Genomic DNA, 21,610 nt, shown 5'->3' on the forward strand with positions numbered 1-21,610 from the left:
GTAGTATACAGGCATTATACTACTATATTTACTACCAGTAGTTTGTCTGTCTATACAATATCACTGCAATCAGTACTCTCCGGATTAACGTGTTTCACTGCGCTAAGACAGGTCGCAAAGTACATACATACGTCATCGTAGCCAATAATCACGTAACAGAAAGCCATTGCAGAGGAAATTTGAGACAGACTTACGACAGTCGTAGCGTTACATTGTGGAACGGGGTGCCGCATATCTTATAACCCTCCTAAATATACACCGGAGACATGATCGTGTACTACACGTCGCGTAGACGTCCTCACCAAGACGATCTGAACTCCTATACTTCAGCACAGATTTGCGAGTTACCTTATAAGATCTTAACTCCCATGCTTTAACACAGGCTTATGGACTATCCCAGACGATTTTCTCTCCAACGCTTGAGCTGAGGTTTACGAAGTAGCCTATACGATCTAAACTCATAAACCGAAGCACAGACTTGTGAGATGGCCAAGACGATCTCTTTCCCTTCTTAAGCGCACTGTTACGAACTAGCCAGCCGATCTTATCTACCATACTTAAGCACAGGCTTACGAACTAGCCTTGTTGATCTTATGTCCCATACGTACGTACAGCCTTTCGAAAAGCCTGACTGATCTCATCTCCCATACTTAAGTACAGTCTTACGTACTAGCCTAATTGATCTTATCTACCATACTTAAGCATAGGCTTACGACCTAGCCTTGCCGATCTTATCTCCCATACTTACGTACAGCCTTTCGAACTTGCCTAACTGATCTTATCTCCCGTAATTAAGCACAGGTTTACGAACTAGCCTTGTTGATCTTATCTCCCATATGTACGTACAGCCTTTCGAAAAGCCTGACTGATCTTATCTCCCGTACTTAAGCACAGGCTTACGTACAAGCCTTGTTGATCTTATCTCCCATACGTACGTACAGCCTTTCGAAAAGCCTGACTGGTCTTATCTCCCATACTTAACTACAGTCGTACATACTAGCCTAACTGATCTTATCTCCCGTACTTAAGCACAGGCTTACGAACTAGCCTTGTTGATCTTATGTCCCATACGTACGTACAGCCTTTCGAAAAGCCTGACTGATCTTATCTCCCAAACTTAAACACAGGCTTACGTACTAGCCTAACTAATCTTATCTACCATACTTGAGCATAGGCTTACGACCTAGCCTTGCCGATGTTATCTCCCGTACTTAAGCACGGGTTTACGAACTAGCCTTACTGATCATATCTCCCATACGTACGTACAGCTTTTCGAACCAGTCTAGCTGATCTTATCTCCCACACTTAAGCACAGGCTTACGTGGTGTAAGAGCGCTGTATACTGTAACCGCAACATCCAAGACATACGTAACATAATTGCAGCTATAAATGGCTCTGGGAACCAGAGGCTTGATTCAATCAAAGGCCCCAAGACATAGTCCGTCTAAAATCACATATGTGTGATCGTAAGACTCATGTGTGATTGGAAGTTAACTGATCGCCATATATACAATATACTTAGTGATGTGGTTATTTTTGTTAAAGTATAGAAACTACCCTATTCTAGTGAGTGACATTCTCTTCCCACAGAGGTTACTAAAGTCATATCTTCCCACGAGTAACCTCTATGGGAAGAGAATGTATCACGGCGGCGGACACCAGAAATGGGCTTCACACATTGTACACATGTGGAGAATCGAACCCGGGTCTTCGGCGTGACGAGCGAACGCTTTAATCACTAGGCTACCCCACCACTCTACCATCTTCAGTAGTCTGTTTGCAGTGAAAACGTACCGATGAATTTCACTCTAAACAAAAAGGTAAATCGAATAAAGTGAAAATAAGATTGCGAATCCTTATAATTTTGCCAATTGAACATTCAAATCTCAGAATTTTATTCAACTTAGGATAAAAGTTGTTTAACAAACGATCATGGTTTCAAATCGCTATTATTGGTTTGCATTACAAGGGGGTATGCACTTTATATGAAACCCCGAGAACAAGTAGTGTTGGTTTAAGTTAACGCTCATCACGTTCCGCACGTGCATTTGTTTCACTGTTCCATCTACTGCGCTTACCCCATTGTAATACAAATCAATAATAACATTTTCAATCTATGATCGTTTGTTAAACAACTTTTATTCTAAGTTAAATAAAATTCTGAGACTTAAATTTCCAATTGGCAAGGTAAAATTATGAGGACTCGCAATCTTAATTTCACTTTATTTAGTTTAGTTTTTTGTTTAAAGTGAAATTCATCGGTACGTTTTCACTGCAAACAGACTATAGTACTAAGACCCCGTCAGTAACAGTATATACCTTGATGGCAGTTTTTAGCGTTACAAGCCCGTGGTGAAAATGTTGTTGTCAGCAACTTTTAATGATAGTTTCTCAAGTAAAATCTTTAATAGTTCACATAAAGTTTAGAAATTCAACACCCAAGTAGCTCGTCAGATATCACTTTTAACTGAGCGAATTAAAGTTGGATACCTTTCGTTGTTTAAACGTAATTGTCGATTGAAAGTAACACGTATAATTCTCCATATTAGTTATCCCAGTTCTGGTCGTATCCCAGTTCTGTTCGTAACAGTCGTGGGTTCGATCCCCGGGCGCATTATACCTGCCTGGCTCGGCATTAATGTTTAAAGTGAAATTCATCGGTACGTTTTCACTGCAAACAGACTATAAATGCTATTATTGCTGTAAATCTCTGTTAAGGTATATGAATGACCCTATTCTGAACGCTGATATTATTATAAAGCTCTGGTTAAGTATAGGGGTTACGTTTTCCTCAGCTCACATACATAATAATTACACGTATAAGAGTTGGATATAATTTCTAAGAGGATATTTTTTGACTGGTGGCTTGTCGAAAGAACCTACAGTCTTGAAGAACCTATGAGAACTGTGGTCCCAGTAGACTAAAACCCATCACAAAACTTGGCCAGATCAAAGTCATTACAGGTACCCATCCAGCGATCTGACCAAGCAGCACACTATCCCTCTTGTGCTCTTTTAATCGCCACTGTTTTCCTAAGCGGGAGATCCGCAGAAATGTGATGCTTAGGTCTTCCAGTCATTGATTCTCGCTCAACGGCTTTCTTTTCTATGCGCAACTCCAGCTCTAAGTCACTCCTTCTGCTTAGCGTCTTTCACCACGTCCAGAAACTGCTTGAAAAGCTCCATCTTCTCCCTATGCATCTTCTCAAGCCTATCCATTTTCAATCTGTCCTGCCGTTTACGATCTTCGTGGATCGACCGCAGCAACGACCCCAGCTCAACTGACTGAACACCCGAGCTCGGACTGGGCACTGTAGTTGATGTTTGTGCCGATGATGACGTTGACCCCGACGCGGCGGGCGTATTCAGATATTTTTTCTTCTTTGTTAAAGACGCTATGTCAGCATCGTTCAGACCTGGACTCTCTAACTGACGTTTGGGTTGAGTCTGAACCGCAGCTACTGTGGTGATTTGGGCGTAAGGGGAGGTAAGTATGTGGGAATGAGGCGACACGTAGGAATAAGCTTGTGAAAGTTCATCATAAAACGGACACGTGTGGGGAATCACGTTGTTATTCCTGGCATTAAAGTCTAATGTATCTCGATACCTTTTAGTAAGAGACTTCCACTTGTTTTCGACCTGGCTCCACGCGTATGTTACATTATCGACCTTCAACTTCCGTGCTATCATCTCCCATATGCTCTTCTTCTTGTAGTGGGGGTCATCAAACAGCTGCTGGTGCTCCTTGTGCAGCGAGATCAGTTTCGTCACAGCCTGTTTGGGCCAACTGATACCGCCTGTCTTAGACGCAGAATCGTCCTCCGTGGAGGAATTCGACTTCGGATCCGTTTCACAAATCGGTGTAACTTCGATCACATTGACCGTGCCATGACACTCGATGCTCGCCTGCTGCCCCTGCGCAAGGGCGGGGTCGGTCGTCTGCACGTGCTGCACGTTTGCCACAGTGACAGCGTTCCCGCCACTCAGGTACTGGGGCGGAATATTGTTCATGTTGGAGACAACTTGCAGCGGAACCACGTGACTCTGGTGGGCGTGGACACTGCTCATGCTGGTGACGGTGGAGGCGTCGGCGGCAAGGACGTTGACAACGATCTCGTTGCCCTGCTGGACGCCATTGGTGGAGACGATGTAGGAGGAGTCGAGACCGAGTTCCGTCTGACTCATCATCGGGATGGGACGTCTGAGACTGCAAGCAAACAAGACACCGTGAAACCCAGTTACAATTGATACAACCCGAATAACAGTGAGTGAATATGGTTTTACGCCGCGTTTAGCAATATTCCAGCAATATCACGGCGGGGGACACCAGGAATGGGCTTCACACATTGTACCCATGTGGGGAATCGAACCCGGATCTTCAGCGTAACGAGCGGACGCTTTAAACATCAGGCTACCTCACCGCCCCCCCAACAGTTTTACGAAACTTACATAAATCTTCCGTTTGTTTGTTGTTTAACGCCGCACTCAGCAATACTCCACCTGTGTGACAACACGTGTAAGTAAGCGAGTCTGGGCCAGACAGGCCAATGGATGACGGCATGAACATCGATCTACTCAACTGGGGTAAACTGACATGTATGAACAAGATCAGCGAGTACGAGAAGCATGGGTTACTGGAGATCAATTTTAACCCGGATCTTTCCTTGTCGCATTGTTATGAAATGTTATCTGAATAGATAACTTAATATGCAGACATTGTCGTCTGAAATCACGGATGAGTCGTAGTAGAAGTAGTAATAGTAGTAGTAGTAGTAGTAGTATAGTAGTAGTAGTAGCAGTAGTAGTTTAGTAGTAGTAGCAGTAGTAGTAGTAGTATAGTAGTAGTAGTAGTTTAGTAGTAGCAGTAGTAGTAGTAGCAGTAGTATAGTAGTAGTAGTAGTAGTAGTGGCAGTAATATAAGAAGAAAATGTCTGAAAAATATATCTGAGCAAATTAAAAGAAAGTTTAAATATGTCTAAATCCCTGTGAACAACAGGCAATGATATTCATTCATATTCATAACAGAGTACTAATTGGTCCTCTCTCTACATTTAGGGATGAAACTATCAACATGATCAAGAAATTGGTCTGCGGCAACCCCAATCCTGACCCATCCACACGGACCCGGCCACCCAGACCTCACCCTCCCAGACCTCACCCACCCAGACCTCACCCTCCTCCGTCAAACGCTGCATTCATGGGTATTACTTAGTCATTTCAATGCATAACAAATGTCTATTTGTTTATATATCTTATTTATGCATGTAATATTATTCATATATAGTTATTTATTTAGCATTATTATTTAGTTCATTTATACAATATGTGCATTGAAACATATTATGAGTCGGTTTAAAAAAATGTCAAGATTTGGTTCTCATGAAATGACAAAACGAAATGATTGAATCCGAACACCATCCATCTTGTCTGTCTCCCAGACACAAGGGAATATATTAAATAGGAGTCCTACCCATGTCTAAAATAGTCCACGGCTCCAGATATTCAATCATATCTATAATATACACAGGGTATTTATTCTGGAACTAAACGTTAATCGACCATCCACCATGTTGATAGACATAAGGAGGGACATAATTATTTCTTATATATTTCTCTAGCCTGTGTCAATAATGTTTGCCATGAAACACGTTTACTTACGATAAATGTCTGTACCTACAGTACGTACATATGGTTACAAATATGTATAAGTTAATATCATTCCATATAGTAACTGATAGTATGTCATACAGACCCTGAAACAAATACATTTGTATACCCAAGAAGGTGAGGTGAGGTGAAATTGGATTTAACGTCGTGCTTGAGAATATTTCGCTCATATGCTTGTACTAGCCCAGACTCATGCTGGTTTTATAGTGCTAGCCCACTGAGATACCATGCCGCAGTGAAGCAGGAATACCCCACTCAGACACATTACACTGACTCCGAGCCGACCAGTCCTTGTTGTACCCATTAATGCCGAGCGCCAGGCAGGGACCAACAAGTACCATATTTTAACGTCTTTTTGGTATGACGCGGTCGGGAATAAATATACAGAAGAAAGCCCATGCAAGTCTAGATTATGTGACAAGTCTGAAAATGAAGAAAGTCTCAGGCTCCTTTTTATTATATATATATTTTTTACCATGAACTGTTTTTTTCTGTAAAATATGTTCATTTCAGTTGTTAGTCAAAGTAATGTTGACATGTGGCATTTAAGTTTCGTTTCAGTGGATACCGAGTTCGAGTTCTGCTTCCATGTTTTCATTGTATTTATACGTCCGCGAAGCATGATGTCAGTATGCTCGTGAAACACTGAATGTCACAATCTGTAAATGAACCAAGTAGATATTTTCATAATTCTATTTAAGATGAGGGCTACCCTTACAGTGGTTAACATGAGCTGTTTCATTGCGCGGACCTAAGAGTAACATTGAGTCGAGAGAGGGACACGCATCCGCCATTTTGTTTAGCCGCATCGTTCTCAATCCAGTTTGTCTAGGGTGCCAACCTCACACAACAGACAACGGACGGTAACTGTCACCGAACGACGTGGCAAATATATATTTATACCTCTTATTAGATGTAGCTTGCTTTGAAATGCACTAACCCGTTCGCTTACCGTGAAAAACACTAGGAAAAGTGTGGTATTAACATTCCGGTTTCTCGAGCTGCGACCGCTCTGGAATGAGTTCAGCTTCGGTTGTACTTCACTGGACGTCTTGGGCTTTTTTGGTGTAGACTAAATCTATGGAAAACTTCATTTAACCAATACCAAGACCTTCTGTCATTTACGTGTTTGATTATTTAAATAAGCCGCATCAGCGGGGAGGGGACTGTGTTGCATTAAGTTGCGCTGTAGGACACCTGTAAACTAGTTGTTGTTGACTGACATATTTACAACAACAAATTCCACCAGGCTTTTATTTATTCAAGATGTAGTAGGACCATTCATAATCTGCTATGATAATCATTTTTATGGAGTAGCAAGTACAATGCGAATGCCCCCCAATATTTATGTACAAAGGAATGTGACCACCATCCCCCACCTTGCATGTCATGTACAATATCAATAAAGCTGAAAGGGTCGTTGTCGGCACGGGTACTACAGATGTGTACTCCAGGTACGTTTCTGTATACAGAAATGTACCCTGGCCATAATCAGAATACAGAAATGTACCCTAGGACGATACCATCCTGCATTGTGGAGTTTTCTTGATCGGAACTGTCATACTGTTGTATTAGATGCATTTGGTTGCGTTATATAAGAGCATACACAGTATAACGAATATTTCACGGTGCACAACGTACACTACTCGCAATGAGCTGAACGGGAATAACTATACATATACGGTTTCGGTATTGGGTCGCGGAATATGGACTCGGGTATGTACCGGGTACGTTTCTGTAGTTTCTGTAGTTTGACTTTGTTTAAGGTACATGTCTGTATACAGAAACGTACCTGGGGTACATATCTGTAGTACCTGTGCCGACAACGACCCCTTCAGCATCAATAACTCCCCACCCCCACCCCCCCAACACACACCTTCCCATAATGTCTAAGCTTAACTCTTTAATATTTTATGTACAAAATTGCTGACCCCCCGAGGATATGTGTACAAAATTGATGACCCCTACCTCCCCAGATAAAATGGGTGACCCACTCTTAGAATTACCATTACCCCCTTAGTCATAAATTATGAACGGTCCCTAAAAGTAAAATTCAGTACACATTGTGTAAGACTGTATGTCTTTAAAGCAACTAGGATAATTTGACAAGTACATTATATTTAGACACAAATATTTTAACAAGACAGTGTGAAAAGAATGCCTTCTCTTACTTACTTACTTACTTACTTACTTACTTACTTACTCACTCAAAACATGCCGCCTCAAAACATATTAATCACATATCATTTAGAAATATTTAAATTGAAATGTCCCTTGCCTCCCCACCTAAATAGAATATTTCAAGAGTTGGAGTTGGCTGTTTTGTTGAGTTACTTCCCTTAGTACATAGCGTTTTAACAATGACTACGACCTGTTCATAAGCGGTGGGGGTTGGGGTGGGGTGGTGTTTGGGGTTGAGCTGCTAGTCCACAAACAATTCATTTGTATATTTTCTTAACAAAACAACAGCTTGTATCACAGACCTTGGACCTCATTATGTTTTTTCCTTCTAACCAGCCCTTTCCCCAATGCAAAATATACCCTAAAATGAAGTAAGTCTAGATTTCCGGAAGTTCTGAATTTCCCTGCTCACAGGGTTCTTTTTTAGTTTAACAGACTTATTCGTTTCTATCAACGTTATACATATTCAGAGACTAAGTGTTGTGCAAACAAAAGCAGTGAGTGAGTTGGGTTTTACGCCCCTTATAACCATATTCCAGCAATATCACGGCGGGGGACACCAGAAATGGACTTCACACATTGCACCAATGTGGGGAATTGAACCCGGGTCTTCAGGGTGATGAGTGCACGCTTTAAATGCTAGGCTACCCCACCGCCGCAGATTTCAAAACAAAACAATATCCCCCAAACTATTTATGATCCAGAACTTCTTTGTTGAGGATATGTGTTGACATGTGAGTATGCTGTGTGTTCCAACTTTAGCTATCCTAGCCCCCTTTCTTCTCACTCTTCCTGTATCACTTACATATCTGCTGATTAAAAACAATTATGTGTCAATGGTGTAAGCATTTGTACTCCATTGACCAATACTGTATCAGGACTGTATTAGGTGTAAATGCTGTGAGCATTAACATTGTATGTATCAATAATTTGTGTAATCATGGTTATAATGCTGTATGAATACTGTTGGTGTCAGTGTTATAAATATTGAAACTGCTTCATTTAAAAAAATAAAATATAATCTAAGGCTAGACCAATTTTATTTCTTGTTTTACGGATTTTTGTCCTCAGAAAACCTTAAGGCAGGAGGGAAAAAAACTAACGTTATAATCACCAGTCAAAGTAATATTCCTTCTAAATACTCACAGTATTTTACTTTTGGCAATTAATGAAGTGTATATGGGGCAAAAATCGATCTTAAATAAACTTATTTTGTAAGTTTACATTTTTGGCCAATAAAGACAGGATTTTATTTCTTGAGCGGGGAAAATTTATTTATTTATTTTTCTTATTCTTGAACAAATATGACATGCGGATCCATAAAACAAGAAATAAAATTAGTCTGGCCTAAAAAAATAATATAAAAATACATGTATTAATATAATTGTTTGGAAAAAAACCCAACTGATTATTTTTGCCAGTCAATCCATGATACTTTTTATGAATTGTTGAATCAACCAGTCAAATTGTATGAGACTGTGGTGACCAGTAGATGTCAGAGTACCAGCATATGTTATGATTTCCTGGCTATCATCATAATGATAATTGACACATTGCCTGTTAGTGAGCACTCATTTTGGGTAGAGTGAGTGAGTGAATTTGTCTCTCACTGCATTATATGCATATAGAACCTTTTAGCAATATTCCAATATGTATTTTATGTGAGACTTGAAATGGAATAATAAAAAATAAAAAAAAATAATAATATTCCAGCAATATCATGGCGGAGGACACCACAAATGGGCTTCAGACATTGTAACCATGTGAGGAATCAAACCCGGGCCTTCAGCGTAACGAGGAACACATTAACCACTAGGCTACCCCACAATGTGGGTAGAGCTGGTCACTACCAATCTAGCTGATAGTGTATCCGGTCGTCAGGCAAGGCTACATCATGTACCCCAGCCTCTTATACCATTAAGTTGCAGCTCCGTATGTTGCAACTACATTGTTCCCAAAGGAGAGAGGAGCGTCAGCTTTTATGGTTCCAGTTCTGTATCCTCTGTAGAGCATAACATCCCTCTGGACATAATAGTATAAGTTGTTTAGCTTTTTTTTTTTTTTAGTATTTATTACAGCTATATGGCGGCGGTCTGTAAATGATCGAGTCTGGAAAAGACAATCCAGGGCTCGATTTAGTACTTTGTTACTTGCACTGGTGCAACCCAATATTTTAAAGTGCAATCTAGCTATTAGCTGAACTTGCACCTGGTGCAACTCAATTTTGAGTGGGTAAACTCTCAATAAAACATCTAAATAATTCAATACCATATTTCTTACATTGCATATTGCAATAAAAGCAGTGCAACTGGAATTTGGCTGGTGCAACTAGGTTTTTATCTTAGGTTGCACCTGGTGCAAGTAGGTTAACATCTCTTAAATCGAGCCCTGCAATCTGCATTTGGATCTAGTCACCTGACCACACTGCTTGATCCTACGAACAGCAGTGAGTGAGTGAGTGAGTTTAGTTTTTAACAGCAATATTCCAGCTATATGGGCGGTCTGTAAATAATCGAGTCTGGATACCATTACAGCATGAGCATCGATCTTGCGCTAATTGGGAACCAAGTCACCTTAAAGACCAGACTGCTTGATCTCCTTTTACGACAAGCATGGTTTGCTGAAGATCAATTCTAACCTGGATCTTCACAGGCACTATAAGCTGTCTGAGTGACTGAGTTTGGTTTCATGCCACTTTCAGCAATATTCCAGCAATATCGTGGCAGGGGACACCAGAAATGGGCTCCACACATTGTACCTATGTGCGGAATTGAACCCGGGTCTTCAGTGTGACCGTTTAATGCTTTAACCACTAGGCTACCCCACCGTGCACAGTGTAAGCTGGCTAGAGGTTATCACACTGCAGGCAATAAGTACTTCAGGGCTCTCAGCTATGGCCTCATGCACTAGTGTAAATATCCTACTAGAGGAAGGTTTCAGAGTGTTCATGATAACAATCATTAGGTTTGAGTGAGTGAGTGAATGAGTTTAGTTTTATGCCACACTCAGCAATATTCAAGCTATATGGCGGCGGTCTGCAAATAATCGGTCTGGACCAGACAATCCAGTGACCAACATCCATCGGCAAAATTGGGAACTGATGACATGTGTCAACCAAGTCATCGAGCTTGACCACCCAATCCCCTATGTCGCCTCTTACGAAAAGCATGGGTTACTAAAGATTAATATTCTAACCCGGACCTTCACGGGTCTCATTAGGTTGGACTTGACTATACAGATCAAGATATAGAAGGATATTGTTAACAGAAGCATTCACTCTCACTCACAAAGACAGAACAAGGACTTGTGGAAATGTGTTTATTTAAAGAAGACACTGTACACAAGCAGACTAAATATGAATGGAAAGACTAAATGTTGTGTATACAAAATGTTGCCATAGAAGGTATACATAAATTAGTACCAATTATCAACACGTTAGAATGGAATGGCTGTTTCCCTCGACTGCCTGGACAATTGTACATGCTGTCCCTACCATTAATGTGTCCTTTAAAATTAATCTCAGCATTTGATTCCTGAAACAGGGCTGGAACTCGGTGGGAATGTCAACAGGCAGAGAGATTTATTGGAATGTCGAAATTTTAGGGACCGTATCTCAAGTTGTCATCATTTCAAAATCACAAGTAATTTGACTGATCTTGGTACAACACAAGAGTACATCTCATTCCCATGATGTTCAAGATTTTTCAAATCAACTTTATTTACAAAATGACAATTGAACTATTGACACGACCCCCATTACAAGGGGCACCTGCTGTAATAGAATGAGCTCGAGAGCAGCAGCCACTCTTGTCAAATAAAATGTACTTGCACGTTTAGCAGGTGTAGGTAGGAAAGGGGACGCTCCTCGACCATGCAGTTCACCCAAACACTTGCCTTGTCATATATTCATGACAATCACTTACCCGCACATAATGTTATTTGTCTCTGGCCTGCTGGCAAGAGTTTACATGAACTGATCTACAAATCTCAATATGGACTTGGTCCCTGAAACTCGGAGCAATTAACATTTCACAACCTTCTTGAAAGTAATTCATTAAGTATTAAAAAAGACACAAATTCAATCTGTCAGTTCAATTTTGCAGCTGAATTTGAAAATTACCTGCAGATTTTTTTTATTTTGATACTGTTTTCCTGACGAGACATTGTAGGACTTTCCTGATTAATTAAATTGATTATTAATTAAGACTTTGTAGAACGTCTATTTGCATACATTGGTGTCAGCCTATTTCTTAACCAACAGCTTGTCTGGGTCCCTCTTCCATGCACAAACAAAGGCTTGACAGGGAACACACAACAAATGAGAACAATATCCACTTGAAACATGATACAACATAAGATAACACATATCTGTGAATGATTCCGTGTGACGCATGCGACACACATAAATGTTTATATTCTAGCCTGCAGCAGTTAAGTTGAAAAAATACTGTCAATTTAAACTCTCGATCCAAAATTCTTATAACATGGGAGGCCAACATGAACCAATGAAATTCCTCCGCTTCATTCAATTTTCGCCAAAATTTGAAAATAATTTCTCGCAAGTGCTAAAAAAGACAGTATTCCTTAAGTGATGAATTATGATTTGGCCAAGCGACTGTGAATCCAAATACGCGAGCATGTTGATTTCTAGGCTGGGCAACAGTGATTGATGTCAACTGTACACAGTGTCGAAGAACTACTACAATCAGATCACCACGACCAACACACAACACTTTGAGTATAGTTCAACTGCTCCAACACCACGACCAAATACAATCGGAAACGAAATTTGGGATTATATATCAGTCAGAAACATATATGTCTTCCTTAGCACTACCTTTTGGTGAATGTGTGTAATTGGTTTTAAACTACGAAGTACTCTTAACACCATTTTTCACGAAATCTTGGTCGAGGTTGTCTGTCAGGGAGATTTCTACTTCGGACATCACAACACGATGACAGAGTATCTACCTTGCCTAACTAATCAATGAATATTTGTCCATGACCTACGTCACAGAAGCAAAGGACACACATATATTGCTCAATATCAAAAAATCTGTGTACAAGACAATTAATTTGCACAACTGTTGTGTTGAAAGGAAGGAATCTACCAAGCTCAAACTCCACCATCTGGGTACACACTTCGGCAATATACAAAATATTGAACACTATACAAGAATGGCATTAAAATAAGCAAGTATGATAACAGGTACAATAACTATGTCATCACAAGGATCTAAATTGTCAGATAATGATCTACGATAATAATCTGTCAAAGGAATAGTACACTTAAAAAAGCTGTTATTCAAAAGTGGATACATAGAACACAACCACTGTACAGACATCCAATTATTTTAACATGGCTTTAGGAATCGACTTAACGTAAATGCTGTTAGTGCCACTAATCTGATAAAAACACCAGCATCAATCCTACGATTGGATAAACTGTACGCTATTTTGTAGGATACTATTTCCATTACTGTGGAATAAAATGTCATTGTAAAACATCGTAGAACTGAGTCACTAACACGGAAACGAGCCCTAATCAAGTCTTATTAAACTGAACACAAAGTCTTCCTGTGATTTAAAACTACAGGTTGTTTTGTAAGCTGCACAACACGTCTCAATTTGATTCAGTCACGAACGCTTAGCAATCACATTTGGGCGGCCGCAGTTTTGTGGTGGCAGGAAGGCAGTTGCAAGGAACAACATCGGGTCTGGCTCTAACTGAAGACTAGTAGTTTGCTGGTAATGATATCCGCAGCTGTTTTACTTGGTGTTTTGAGATGCCGCCGCCCATACATATCTGTACTCAAGCACAACTTGCACTACTTTCATTGTGACGTCTGCGACATTTCAAAGTATCTGTAAGTGGGGTTTTCGTACCCATTCATTTGCATATTTGCAACATGGCGCTCTTCTGGTGATGCTGCCGGGTCCACCTCTACGTAACCGTGGGTTACGGGTTGGCGATGGTTCCTCCTCCTCAGCATAACAATGGCGACAACGATGATGACGAAGACGGCCACGCTGCCGATAGCAATGCCAAATGTACTTCCAACCTGGTTGGACATTCCGTGAATGGCCACTTCCTGTACAGACTGAAAGAAGAAGAAGAGCATTATTACAGTAAGCGAGTGAGTTGGGGTTTACGCTGCTTTTAGCAATATTACAGCAGGAAACCAATTTATCACAATGATTTGTTTGTTTAATGCTGCACTCAGGGCAATATTCAACTGATATGTCAGTGGTGAGCACATTGAGCATGTACTAGTTGCATGGATATGTGCGCGATATAAATATCTTATGATAAATAATTGAGTCCGGTCAAGACAATGTCAAGAGATTGACCTCATGAGCATTGATCTACATAATTGGGATACTACTTGCAAGAGCCAAGTTATTGCCTCTTACAACGAGCAGTGTATGCATTTTCAGATGATTTTGTATATGTATTTTAAAAAAACCCGTTGTTGCTAGGCTTAAGGTAGAAGAGTTCCCAGTAAGACAGTTTGTTGCCAACATTTCAGACAGTATGTGGGTATTATGTAAGATGGGTTGGATAACGCTGGATCATGAACCTGGGTTAATCACCTCATGATGTGATGATTACAATTTGTCATTTTACTAAAGGAGCAGAAGCCATGGCTTCTACCCAACTGTCTGACACTAGAAGCCATGACTTCTACCCAACTGTCTGACACTAGAAGCCGTGGCTTCTACCCAACTTTCTGACACTGTGCAATTAGGCTGTGAGTGAATTTGCTGGCAAAGGTAACTGAAAGTGCCAAGAGACTAAGCTACTGTCTGCATGGACAGTGTGCCAAAACTTTAAGGCCACATTTAAACAATTTCGGAACACTGGTTATCTCTAATGGATATTAAATTTCAACACCAGTCAACCAAAGGCTTTTACTGCCATGACATGGAGTTCCCAGAAACTCTGAGGTCACAGATGGAGCCTATGTTTATCAGGGAAAATATCAGCTTGTAAAACATTATTGCTACTACATATCATACACCATTTGAAAGGTCTAATCCTACTGTTTATAAATGTGAAATTTATTTTTGATCATATTATTCAAATAATCCAACTAAAACTTAAATAAATTAATTTTTCATGAAAATGCAAGCTTAAACATTTATAATGTCCAGATAAACCACGAAGGAAGCAAAAAGTGCTGCGATTTTTTTCCATTTGTAACATGTCATAATATCCCCTTACCTTTTTCTTCCATATTTTCATTTTTACGCAATCGGAAAATTATTTTAAAAAGAGATTTCTCAAATAATATGTATGGTCATCAATTTCCCGATATCAGTGGCTTCCCGCTCCGTTATGTGATACAACAGCGAGAAATACCTCGGTTTTCGAAGCTTCGTATGAATAACATGTGAGGCGATTCGTTTGATGGCGGGTATCGTTCGAAAGCTCTGAACATCAGCAATATCACTGTACCCTTGCTAAGAGTATTTTCACAGTTGTAAGAAGCGATTTTATTGGATAAAGCTTGGTTTCTAATGACGCTTTTTCACTACAGTCTGCTATAAAGATCGTGACTGGTCAAAATCAGACACGTGACCTAAGGCAGTCAATCATATTACAGCAATGGATACCGTCCTCATAAACAAAAACTTAAGATTCGGACGAAAGTTTGGGATAAAATCACGATATTTTGAACGTGTTACGCAAAAATCACTACCTATACGTATATAATGGAACTTAGTGGACGTATCGGGCTAGGTTATGACATGTGACAAAAAGGCTTCATGCATATATTTTAGCATTAAACATGTCCGAGTGTGAAGTTTGAGGCGACGAAAGCCGAGATGTCACTTGAATGACATTACACGATCACTCAAAAAGATGGAAATTGTAAGTTATAATGTACGTTTGACAACTTTTATGAGTACTGTTGTTGATTTTATTCTTCAGGTTATTCAGTTTGTCTGATTATTTTCTTGAAACATCGTTACTATGCTCTTTGACAACTTTGCTGTGGACCCGTTGCCAGATAGATTTGATAAAAGAATCATATGTTAGTTAGGTTCCTAAAATTATGTATCATTTTGATGGGACTACTGCCTGGCCGGTTTACCGGCCTACGGTGTCTGGGGACTTGTGACGTCTTGGCCGGTTTTCCGGCCTACGGTGTTGAATGGGTTAAACAAAACATAGTCAGGGATCATGAACACTTCTAGGGGATATTTTTCTGATATAGTGTGTTCAGTTTTCAGTACAAAACAATTTAAACCTATTGACAGTTAAATTATATCAAATTTACACAAGGCTTCAATGCATAAAGGGAGAAAATCAGATGAATTATTCTCAGTTATCTCCCTTCAACCATCCTATGGAGGGGATTGTTTGTGACACACAGATCGCATTTGAAACAAATGTAAATGTCTTTAAAATCAGGGTGGCGGAGATGGTGAGAGAGACACCCACTACTTAACAAATACCAGTATACTGCCAGTTGGCAAGGTTCCAGGGTTTCTGTAGAACTTTTTTGTAAAAAATCTATAACTTACTCGGTCATCGACATGCATGCCCTCATCCACAACGTGGGCAACAAAGTGGTCATTGTGCTCGTACGCATGTTCATCCTCGTGGGTCTCATCCATCTTCTCCTCGCTGGAGCTCTTGTTGTCATCTTGCAAACAAATAATGTCAGGTTAACAGAAGCGATCAGGTTGTTCATAATCAGACAAGTTTCATAGAACAACACTCTTGAGTTGGTCGTAAGTTGTAAATGTTTGCTGAACTTTCTACGTATTGCAACACTTCTGGGGGCCTGGACTGTGGACCAGGTTCAACACAGAGCAACTTGCACCTACCATTCCCCTTTTTCCTCAAAGCAATAACAGACTACGACTATCATGATACGTTTAGGCTATTAGGAATTATGTCCCTTCAATTTCACTCCAACTGATAAAACAGACACCAACTCTCATATCTGCTTCAAACAAAATGAGTGAGTGAGTGAGTTTAGTTCTACGCCGCACTCAGCAATATTCCAGCTATATGGTGGCAGTCTGTAAATAATCGAGTCTGGACCAGACAACCCAGTGATCAACAGAATGAGCATTGATCTGCGCAATTGGGAACCGATGACATGTGTCAACCAAGTCAGCAAGCCTGACCACCCGATCCCGTTAGCTGCCTCTTACGACAAGCATAGTCGACTTTTGTGGCAAGCATGGGTTGCTGAAGACCTATTCTACCCCAGATCTTCACGGGTCTCAAACAAAATGGCTGTGCCAAGTCAACATGATCCGATCGCATACTCAAGATCTGATTTCACTAAGTGCAGGAAATCACATGAGCACACTAGTTACAAATAAAGATGGAGAAAATATCTGCCGATGCTGGAGTGATGGTTCACATGCTTTACAAATCCTGCAATTGACAGAAATTTGCCTGGTCTACCATGCTGTCTACCGACTGAAACATTGTTTTCTGTACATGATTCTGATAGAACTTACGCATACACTTGCCAGACAAAACATAACTCGGAAATTCCAGTTAAGTTCGGCAACGGCTGGAACTGTAGTGTATTAATTCCATTGCCTTTAGATGGTGAAGTGTTGAATCATACAACTAAAGGGTACCTTTACCTATAGAACCCAAAATAGATCAATCAAAACAATGCCTTCACTACAAGATTGTGTGAGTATAAAAGATGAAATATTTTCAAGGTTGTTCAGTATGGTTCCAGTGAGTAACTTCGGTTAAATGCTGTATGGAACAGTATTTCAGTCATATCACAACACGTCCGCCTGAAGTGGGTGAAGACCCTGAAATGGTTCAGTCTCAGGTCATTACCACTATGGTGAAACCACAAGCATGGGGCTGACAATTACCCAAACATAATCAGGGCGAATCTAGAGTTCAAACCTTAGATCTACCCTGCTTCTGGCAGTTACTCAGCACATCGCCCTCTGGTGTCCCAGACAACTGAGCCCGATCCTCCAGTGTTAACTAGCCTACACTGGGATCATCGTAGCTGATGAAACTACAAGCATGATGCGGACAGTTACAAAGAAATAATCAGGTTGAATTTAGTGGTCAAACCCATGATTAACACTGCTTCTGGAATGTCTGAGTGTGGAAACTCTGGAAAGTGACTTGTGTCACCTTAGACCACAAGGTCAAGTCGCCTTTATCAGTGTTAAATGCCATGTTTCCCATACCTTGGCCATCGTAGTGGGTGAAACCATACTACAGGTATGGTTTTGACAAATGCACAAACATAATCAGGTTGAAACCAGTGGTCAAACCCATGATCACACACACTGCTTCTGGAACGTCTGAGTGTGGCCACCCTTGAAAGTGACTGGAGTGAGTGAATGAGTATGGTTTTACGCCGCTTTTAGCAATATTCTACCAATATCATGGCAGGGGACACCAGAAATGGGCTTCACACATTGTACCCATGTGGGGAATCGAACCCAGGTCTTCAGCGTGACGAGCCAACGTTTTAACCACTAGGTTACCCCACCGCCCCAAATGCTTATAAGTACCCCACAGAGGACCTCTTCTGAAAGAGAATGTTACATGCAGCAAGTCCCATACCTTGGTTATTGTAGTTGTAGTCATCAGCACTCTGCTGAGGCTGAGTGTTGTCGTTGAGGATGACGTTCTTGGCGCGCTGGCATCGACGGCTCTGTATCTCAGGGCAAACTTTACTGTAACACAAAGTAGTGTTGGGAGTTGGCAGAAATCTCACAATTGATGATTGGTTCATTACTAACCAGCAATCACTGAAAAACCATTGGTTAGCATCATTTTTCACATTTTCCTTTCAGGTTGTTATTGCAGATAAGTATGAAGAAAAATGTAAATTGATGCAATTTCTTACTTTAAAGTGGTGACTAATATATTATGAACATAAACCTCCCAGAGTCTTCAAGAAATACTCAGTCATGACATTTCAGTAAGTGAAATGAGTTTTCTAAGAATTAAACATGCTGTCAGGCCGTAACAACTTCTAAGATATGTTCCATTGTCAAGTGTTTCAAACACTAAAACAGTAGTCCCAAATCGTGTGTATTTGACTATGAGAAAACGTGATTGATTGATTAATTGCTTGGTCGCTTGGTTACTGCAACCATTCTTCAGTTATTTCAATTAATCGCAACACCACTAATACAAAGACACGAATGCTACAAAAATTGACAAAGTAGACATAATAAATCTGTTGACCATTTTATAAATAATTTACCCCATATCAAAACTATGATTGCCTGAACTTTTCTACCCATTCCTGCTGTTCACAACTCCCGCTGTAACTCACTGACCTCAAATTTAACCTTATTATCTAAGACCCCAACTCACAGATCTCATATTTAACTATATTATCTAAGACCCCAACTCACAGATCTCATATTTAACTATATTATCTAAGACCCCAACTCACAGATCTCATATTTAACTATATTATCTAAGACCCCAACTCACAGATTTCATATTTAACTATATTATCTCAGACCCCAACTCACAGATCTCATATTTAACCTTATTATCTAAGACCCCAACTCACAGATCTCATATTTAACCATATTATCTCTGGCCCCAACTCACAGATCTCAAATTTAACCTTATTATCTCAGGCCCCAACTCACGGATCTCTGGCTTGACATCCTTCTCGACGTCTGGGTATCTGGAGAGCATCCCGAGTGTCTGGTTGAGTCTCTCGTCAATCAGCTTGATGTGTTCCCTGTAGTGTGGCCTGATGCGTTCGAGTTCAGTGGGCTCGGTGTATTTGACGTGCTGGTAGTGGTTCACGGTGTGCATCTTGTCTTTCTCCTCAGCACGGAAATAGGCACGCAGGTACTTCAAAATCTTGTGGGCCTAACAGAAAAGGAAGGAAGAAGAAACATAGTATGATATCATGCACACAGATCAACAGAAACAAGTGAGAAAATACCCCAACACACATCACTTCACACACTGAAGATAACAGTCACATATCGAGAATCTCACCCTCGTGTCTTCTGATATCAAATATATCAATACGAGTTGATTAAAGTTACAAATTTTTACTTTTACTTTAATCAACGAGTGTTGATTATTTGATATCAGAAGACAAGGGGGTGAGATTTTATTTATCATCCAAAACTATTCTTCATCAGTCATCAGTGAAAGAATGAATTTATCTGAACACATAACTGCCATTAGACTTCTTGAGCAGTGATCTCAGTGAGGTCATAGCATTGTGACATCATGACATTGTCTGCTGTGTTCTTAGTGAGGTCAACATATTATGAGGTCATTAACTGACGATGTAATAGCATTATGACAAATCAATTGTTGTGATATCTAAAATATCTCACACAAGCGATATCTACTGTGGGAGTCAGTTTTGGATGATAAAAGGCTTTGGTTTGAAGGAATCACATGTATACTGGACAGGATACAATATAATAACTTTTCACCCTTTCCAAACAGTGTTTTTTCAGGTATAATGTATCAAACACACTACAATTTGGCTGATGACCTTTTCCATGTTCATATTAAACTTAAAGAAAGATGTGAAGTTTGGTGAAGACGAACAACTTACATCCCTCTTGTCCTCCTGCAGGGCGGTCTGGAACTTCTCGATGGCCAGACGCTTGCGTTTGTTGAGGTCACCCTGGATGTGCTGCTGGTGCAATGCCACGATCTGCTTCTTCTCTGCCAGATCCTCTTGCTCATAAGACTCGTACAGGCGCTGGAATCTCTGAAATAACCCAGGTGATAACATTACATACACCTGTGCAGATGATGGACTCTCTGATAACACTACATACACTCATACAGGAAGTGGAACGTCCATAACAACCCAGGCGATAACACACAGGTGATAAAATGTCTTATCTCACATGATAACATCATACATATTTATATATGTACCATGCAGGGTAGAAGCCAGCCAAACACAGCCATAACATTAACGTCTGGTCATCCCCTTACAAGACATGAACTGAGATGGACAATGTACCTCTGTGATCTCGTGACTGAGGGTCTGGGCACTCTTGGGGTCAGTCTTCCTCAGCTCGGCAACATGTTCTCTGGCTGCCTGCCACTCTTTCATCAGCTGGGGACAAAAACATCAAAACTGAGGTCTTTTTGTCAACGTATATATTAGTCATATATTAGTGTGCCATTGGCACGGTAAATATTGAAATGGCATGGTTAAAAAATGTTCTCGTGCCCTTATGGCATGCCTAATTTTTGGAAAACAAAACACGCCTTTAGTCATTTAATCCCCCAAACAATCATTATTTTCCGCATTGGATAAATGCCATACACATTTGAATGCTCAAAAACCCATTTCTCTATCTAACAATAAATTTCAAATGATCATCATCATTGTCATTTATTCTAAAAACATGTGGACACACTTGATTTCTGAAAGGCACACCTAAAATATTTGTCTGGTGCCCTAAGGCACACTTAGAAAAAAAGGTATTTCTATCCCTGTAAGGTAAGCACCTTGGTGATCTTAGACTGTTGGTCTTTGCGCATGAACTTGCGGGCACTGAGGTACCACTCGTGCTCATTCTTAAAGCCGTTCTTGAGACCCTTGAGATAGTCACGGTACACGTTCTCCAAGGATGGTTTGTTGGCTGCCTGAGTCTTCTTGTGTTCGTGACTCTTAGTTTCGGTGGAGTCATCCTCCTCGTCCGAGTCCGAGTCCTCATCCGAGTCGTCCTCATCACTGTGGGTCACCAGAGGCACAGGCTTGCCATCAGTGGCTGCAACAAGACACAGAGCATA

At 40.5% G+C, this 21,610-nt stretch overlaps 2 protein-coding genes across 3 annotated transcripts in view; both read right to left on the reverse strand.

Annotated features, from left to right (window-relative positions):
- Positions 1-3,077: 3,077 nt before the first annotated feature.
- Positions 3,078-6,798, reverse strand: LOC124265430 (trihelix transcription factor GT-3a-like). 2 transcript variants are annotated; one of them, XM_046700222.1, is made up of 2 exons: positions 6,620-6,798; positions 3,078-4,207 (listed from the first exon to the last, which is right to left on the reverse strand). In XM_046700222.1, the coding sequence occupies exon 2, from the start codon at positions 4,186-4,188 to the stop codon at positions 3,130-3,132; it is 1,059 nt and encodes a 352-aa protein (XP_046556178.1). In that variant the 5' UTR covers positions 4,189-4,207; positions 6,620-6,798; the 3' UTR covers positions 3,078-3,129. The 2 variants fall into 2 exon arrangements, with proteins under 2 accessions (XP_046556178.1, XP_046556179.1); XM_046700223.1 differs by lacking the exon at positions 6,620-6,798 and adding an exon at positions 6,386-6,588.
- A 4,354-nt stretch (positions 6,799-11,152) lies between these two features.
- The window catches only part of LOC124265431 (amyloid-beta precursor-like protein), a 70,385-nt gene continuing 59,927 nt past the window's right edge, over positions 11,153-21,610 (reverse strand). Inside the window, exons 5-11 of the mRNA XM_046700224.1 lie at positions 21,326-21,588; positions 20,832-20,927; positions 20,412-20,570; positions 19,474-19,702; positions 18,425-18,537; positions 16,381-16,502; positions 11,153-13,949 (exon numbers count right to left, since the gene is read on the reverse strand). Coding sequence (XP_046556180.1) covers positions 13,835-13,949; positions 16,381-16,502; positions 18,425-18,537; positions 19,474-19,702; positions 20,412-20,570; positions 20,832-20,927; positions 21,326-21,588 — 1,097 coding nt within the window. The 3' untranslated portion in view covers positions 11,153-13,834. The remainder of the gene's footprint in view (positions 13,950-16,380; positions 16,503-18,424; positions 18,538-19,473; positions 19,703-20,411; positions 20,571-20,831; positions 20,928-21,325; positions 21,589-21,610) is intronic.

This window comes from Haliotis rubra, unplaced genomic scaffold, assembly GCF_003918875.1.
Source record: "Haliotis rubra isolate DU_JTF1 unplaced genomic scaffold, ASM391887v1 Scf979, whole genome shotgun sequence".
NCBI lineage: Eukaryota > Metazoa > Mollusca > Gastropoda > Lepetellida > Haliotidae > Haliotis > Haliotis rubra.